Source organism: Herpailurus yagouaroundi, unplaced genomic scaffold (assembly GCF_014898765.1).
Source record: "Herpailurus yagouaroundi ecotype Mexico unplaced genomic scaffold, PumYag 77, whole genome shotgun sequence".
Taxonomy (NCBI): domain Eukaryota; kingdom Metazoa; phylum Chordata; class Mammalia; order Carnivora; family Felidae; genus Herpailurus; species Herpailurus yagouaroundi.
This window is the reverse complement of record NW_024412388.1, coordinates 79,303,823-79,310,398: the sequence shown is the minus strand read 5'-3', so window position 1 is coordinate 79,310,398 and position 6,576 is coordinate 79,303,823. Positions and strand designations below refer to the sequence as shown.

The 6,576-nt window shown below is 35.8% G+C and overlaps 1 protein-coding gene across 7 annotated transcripts in view; it reads left to right on the top strand.

Annotated features, from left to right (window-relative positions):
- Positions 1 to 6,576, top strand: part of EVI5 (ecotropic viral integration site 5) — a 248,898-nt gene that overhangs the window by 72,295 nt on the left and 170,027 nt on the right. Inside the window, exon 1 of one of the 7 annotated variants that reach the window (XM_040470989.1) lies at positions 5,007 to 5,184. The exons of the other annotated variants lie outside the window; for them this stretch is intronic. Coding sequence (XP_040326923.1) covers positions 5,153 to 5,184 — 32 coding nt within the window. The 5' untranslated portion in view covers positions 5,007 to 5,152. Of the gene's footprint in view, positions 1 to 5,006; positions 5,185 to 6,576 lie in introns of those variants that run through there. 7 annotated transcript variants of the gene reach the window in all.

Below are 6,576 nucleotides of genomic sequence, written 5' to 3'. Positions count from 1 at the left end.
GGGAAGGAAAAAAAAAAAAAAGATGTTAGAGTGGGAGAGAGCCAAAGCATAAGAGAATGTTGAGAACTGAGAGCAAACTGAGGGTTGATGGGGGGTGGGAGGGAGGAGAGGGTGGGTGATGGGTATTGAGGAGGGCACCTTTTGGGATGAGCACTGGGTGTTGTACGGAAACCAATTTGACAATAAATTTCATATATAAATAAAAATAAAAAAAAATATTGTTGGATTTGATCTGCTAAAATTGTATTTGGAATTTTTGCATCTTTGTTCAGGGTAAATATTGATCTGTAGTTGTCTTACGATTTTTTTTACATTTATATGTAATTTCTTTGTGATCTTTCTTCTTTTCTAGTATTTGTTTGGTGCTGTATATTATTAAGCCCTGTTTTAGCAACAGCCATTTAAATTTATTGAGAATTCTTTTATGATCTTGAATATTATCTTATTTTGGTAAACATTTTATGTGAACTTGAGAAGAGGGTATATTAAACTGTTTGGTAGAGTATTCTATAAACATTAGTTGATTAAAATGGATTGATAATGTTTAAGTCTACTATTTCTTTTCTGGTTTTCTGTTTACTTTTGATATCGGATATGGACAGAAGAGTATGGAAAATCCCAACTATAATTGTGGATTTGTCTGTTTCTCTTTAAATTATTTCAGTTTTTGTTTCATGTATCTTGAAGTTGTACTTATTAAGTATTTAAACATTTAGGTTTGTTATGCCCTCTTGTGAAACCCCTTCTTTATCTTTGGTAGTACTGTTTGCTTAGAAATCTACGTAGTCATTGTACCTTTCTTTTGAATAGTGTTAAAATATTATACATTTTCCAGCCTTTAAAGTTCCTCAGCTAGGCAACATATATTTATATCTTTTAAAAATACACATGAATGATCTTTGCCTTATAATATTTACCATTTACTTTTTTTTTTTTTTTAAACGTTTATTTATTTTTGAGACAGAGAGAGACAGAGCATGAACGGGGGAGGGGCAGAGAGAGAGAGGGAGACACAGAATCGGAAGCAGGTTCCAGGCTCTGAGCCATCAGCCCAGAGCCCGACGCGGGGCTCGAACTCACAGACCGCGAGATCGTGACCTGAGCTGAAGTCGGATGCTTAACCGACTGAGCCACCCAGGCGCCCCTACCATTTACTTTTTTAAAAATTACAAAAACAAAGTTTTATTTCTTCCTCACATTTCATATTCATTTTAAGCTGCAAGCTGAGTACATCTTTGTTCCATACTTCTTTATTCCAGGACTAATGACCACCCCTTATCCAGGATAAACCAGACCTGTGGCAGATGCAAAAGAGATAGAGTGGAAATACCTTAAAATGTCTGTTAGGGAGTTGTAGACGTAACTTCTATCTAGATTTTATTGGCCAAAGCAAATCATGTATCCAAACCTTTTGGAGTGAAGTGAGAATTACAGTCTTCTTGCAGGTCTAGATCCAAGAAAATATGTATGCTGCTGTTAATATTTCTTTTGCTTTTTTCCTGTGTTTTCACTGTATTTTTTATTGTATCTTTAATTTGTTCACACACTGTAAAATCCACCCTTTGAAAGCATATGATATAGTGATTTTGGTATATTTACAAAGTTGTGCATCTATTACTATTATTCTTTTTTTTTTTTTAATTTTTTTTTCAACGTTTATTTATTTTTGGGACAGAGAGAGACAGAGCATGAACGGGGGAGGGGCAGAGAGAGAGGGAGACACAGAATCCGAAACAGGCTCCAGGCTCTGAGCCATCAGCCCAGAGCCTGATGTGGGGCTCGAACTCACGGACCGCGAGATTGTGACCTGGCTGAAGTCGGACGCTTAACCGACTGCGCCACCCAGGCGCCCCACTATTATTCAATTTCAGAACATTTTTATCCCCCCCCCCCCCCCGAAGAAACTCTCTACTGATTAGTCTCCCTTTTTTACCTTTCTTCCACCCACTGGTAATCACTAATCTGCTTTCTATCTCTGTGGGTTTGCCTACTCTTGGACACTTCATTATGGAATCATAAAGTAGGTAGTCTTTTGTGACTAGAAAACAGTGTTTTCTAGGTTTTCAGGAAAATAGATCATTTATATTTAATGTGATTATTGATATGCTTATGTTTAAATCTTTTGTTTTATTTTTTAAATTATTATTATTATTATTATTGTTTTTTGAGAGAGAGTGCGCAAGGGAGGCAGAGGGAGAGAGAATCTTAAGTGGGCTCCATGGGGCTTGGTCTCATGACTGTGAGGTCATGACCACAGATGCTTAACTGACTGAGCCACCCAGGCACCCTTGTCATTTTGTTTTATATTGTTGTTTCCTTTTTATTTTTCTGCTTACTTTTTATTTAATGGAATTTTTTTAGTGTTTATTTTCCTTGTTGATTTATCAGCTATAAATATGTTTTGTTATTTTACTGGTTGCTTTAAGGTTCATAGTAGAAATCTCTAATTTATCTCTATCTGCCTTCAAGGGATCTCATACTATTTCAGATGTGGTGTAAGAACTTAGAATAGTACAGGGGCACTTAGGTGGCTCAGTCAGTTAAGCGTATACTTTGGCTCAGGTCATGATCTCACAGTTGGTGAGTCTGAGCCCTGCATCTGGCTCTGTGCTGACAGCTCAGAGCCTGCGCCTGCTTTGAATTCTGTGTTTCCCTCTCTCTCTCTCTGCCCCTCCCCTACTATACTCTGTCTCTCTGTCTCAAAAATAAATAAACATTAAAAAAAAAAAAAAAGTACAGTTCCATATCTCCTCTCCAGTCCTTTATGCTAGTTTTGTTCTGTGTCTTCCTATTATATATGTTGTAACCCTCATTCTGTATTAATATTTTTGCTTCAACAATTATCTTTTAAAGAAATTAAAATAATAAAATATCTCATATATTTACATGGTTTCCGTCTCTGGAGCTCTTTCATTCTTTAACTGTAGATTTCCACCTGATATACTTTTCCTGTCTGAAGGACTTCGTTTAATAATAATTCATGAAGGGTGGGGCTGCTCTTGTATGTTTGAGTCTTCATTTTGCCTTTGATTTGTAAGGATGTTTTCTTTGCATATAGGTTGACAGTTCCCCCACCCCCAGCCCCCACAGTGCTTCGGTGATATTTCATTGACTTCTGTCTTGCATTGTTTTCATTAGGAAATCTGATCCATTCCTTATCTTTGTTCCTGTATATATAGTGTGGTTTTTTTTCCTCTTTTTAACATTTTTTTCTTTATTCCTGATCTAAGCCGTTTGATTCAGAGCTGCCTGATTGTACTTTTTTTCATGTTTCTTGTATTTGGGTTTTGTGGAACTTCTTGTACATTTATAGTTTTCTTCAAATTTGGAAACTTGTTGACAGTTTTTTTCGGTGGCCCAGTCCATTGAGTGGTCCAACTTCAGCTCAGGTTATGATCTCATGGTTCATGGTTTCGAAGTTGGGCTTTGTGTTGGCAATGCAGACCCTGCTTCACATTCTCTGTCTCCCTTTCTCTCTGTTCCTTCCCGCTCACGCTCTCTCAAAGATAAACATTAAAAAAAAAAAAGGGCACTTGTATTGAGCACAGGATGATGTATGTAAATGATGAAACACTGAATCTACTTCTGAAACCAATATTGTACTGTATGTTAACTAAAATATAAATATTAATAAAAAAATGAATTGGTTCTTTAATGGAAAAATAGTGCACACAAAAGATAACTTTTGGTGCTGAGTTTGTAAGTGACCAAAGTTGAATTTATTTTTATGGTTGTGATCAGTAATTACTGTACTACTAATACATACAGAGCACTATAGTAGGAATTATTGTAAGTTATGGATATAGATGAACTTTTCTCCAAGTAATTCACAGTTTATTCAGGAATACCAGATGTGCCCTGTGTATATGTTAATATCTAAAGAATAATTACTAGAGTTATTTTTTTTTTTTTAACGTTTATTTATTTTTGGGACAAAGAGAGACAGAGCATGAACGGGGAAGGGGCAGAGAGAGAGGGAGACACAGAATCGGAAACAGGCTCCAGGCTCTGAGCCATCAGCCCAGAGCCTGACGCGGGGCTCGAACTCACGGACCGCGAGATCCTGACCTGGCTGAAGTCGGACGCTTAACCGACTGCGCCACCCAGGCGCCCCGAGAGTTATTTAAAAACGTTCAGAAAAGAGGTTTTGACAAATCAGAATTTGAAGTTAAAGGAGCAGAAGGTTGTCATTCTTGTTCTTGTATGGATTACTCAAAATCTGTACTCTTTTTTTTTTTTTTAATGTTTATTTTTGAGAGACAGAGTTTGAGTGGGGGAGGGGCAGAGAGAGAGAGGGGGACACAGAATCCAAAGCAGGCTCCAGGCTCTGAGCGGCAACACAGAGCCTGACGTGGGGCTCGAACTCATAAGGTGAAAGATCATGACCTCAGTGGAAGTCAGACGCCCTGCCGACTGAGCCACCCAGGCTCCTCAAAATCTGTGCTCTTTTTGAGTTCACATTTTGAGTTTTTCTTTCCTTTCCTTCATTAAAACCCAGAATCCATGGGAAGGATTTATTTGTAGAATGGTTGAATCTAGTGACACATTGTTTTACCTTAGAACAATCCTGGTGGAAAAACACATCTCTGACTCTAATAAAAAATAAAATGGTAAACACTAGGTCTAGCTCTCTTCCCCCTGTTCTGCCTACTACCCTGCCAACCTCTTATATCCGAGGAAAAAATTCAAAGAATAATAACTTAAATTTTCTCTGACCATTTCTGTGGTTTATAATATAGATATGCAAATTACATAATTCAAGTAAAAATTACAAGACATAGTTACTTTTTGTAGCAAGGGATATGCTTTTGTTCAAGAGTTTTTTCTTCTCCAAATATAGACTCATGCTACTCATGTTACTTAACTCACTTTAATTCAGAAAGTATAAAAATGGCAATATTTTAGAAAATTAAAATTAAAAATGAAAATAACAAATTTTATAAACTGTTTTTTTCTTTCCCATAATTTTACTGCAATGATAACTTTTAAAAATCAATACATGTGGCAACCCCAGAAAGATGTGAAGAAATAGTTCAATATAATATCAAAGATCTGTTTGATGAAAGTTAATAATTGATAGCCTTAAAGTTGAAATGGGACAGCTGTTTTTTTCCTGTGTGTTAAATGTGTTTTTCATTTTCATTTTGAAAACATGAAGGCTTTGGCAGAGATGAATTTAGGAAGGTAAGGTTCAAGTGTAATAGCAGTACATTTTAATTAAGGAGGGGAATGTTGCTAATTTCAGTTTTTAATAGGCCATTATTTGTGTGGTTTAAAAGTTTGGTGTTGCAGCCATGTTCATTTCTTTTTACATTATATTTGGAATCAAAATTTGCTTTTTGATAGAGTTTTAGAAGTGAGATATGAGAATGAGGAAATATGGGTAGGGTTCTTTTAAACTAAATTAAGTGTATTTTATGTATTTTTAAGTAAGCAGGAATCTTTGAAACCGTAATATATCTTTATCTTACCAACATCTAAAGTTCTACCATCCAGTAAGGTGGCCACAAGCCATATGTGGCACTTGAGCACCTGAAATGTGGCTGGTCTGAATTCTTATGTGCTATAAAAGTGGAATGTACATAAGGTTTTGAATGGCTGATTTGAAAAAAAGAATATCTCATTAATTAAAATTTTGATTACATGCTAAAATGATATTTTGACTATATTTGGTAACATTATTAAAGTTAATTGTACTTGTTTCTTTTACTGTACATGTGGCTACTATAACATTTAAAATGATATAAGGGGCTTGCATTATATTTCTGTTGGACAGTGATGATCTAGATGATCTAACATAACTTTCATTGTAGGTTTATAGTTTTACTACTAAAGCATTACTTTGTATACTTGAGGATACTCTCTATAATGCAACCCTGAATATTAAGGAAGTAAAAAGCTGAGCAAAACGTATATTTTTAAGTCTCTGTGTTAAAAATTCATGAATTTTAAATCATAGGCGAGGCTTTTAAGATCATCACACAAACTCTATTCTTCTTTTCATTGAAGGTTTTTAAAAATTTTTTAAATCAATTGTCTGATTTCCTGAGGAATTTGATGATGTAATTAAAAGAATTTATTGAACTCCTTTTTCTGTTGTAACTAGCTTAGCTGTACATCGTATCTTTATTATTGTTTAGTTAAATTTTTTTTTTAATGTTTATTTTTGAGAGAGAGAGAGAGAGAGAGATAAAGAGTCAGAGCAAGAGAGGGTCAGAGAGAGAGGGAGACAACAGAATCTGAATCAGGCTCTAGGCTCTGAGCTGTCAGTACAGAATCTGACACGGGGCTTGAACTCACGAATGCAAGATCATGGCCTGAGCTGAAGTTAAGCTGATGCTTAACTGACTGAGCCACCCAGGTGCCCCTATATCGTATCTTTAAATTAAGAAGTCTAAGAAGTTGAGTATGCTATGCCTGTCTGTCCCAATGTCTGTGTAAAACTAATCCTCAAACCATCAGTTTCTGGTCAGAATATTTGGAAGGGAGCTGGAAGTCTCGTGTTCATCTTCTCTGAGACCTCATCTTAAACAAAAGAAAAAGAAAAAAACTGCTTGCTTTCAGAACTGGAGAGAT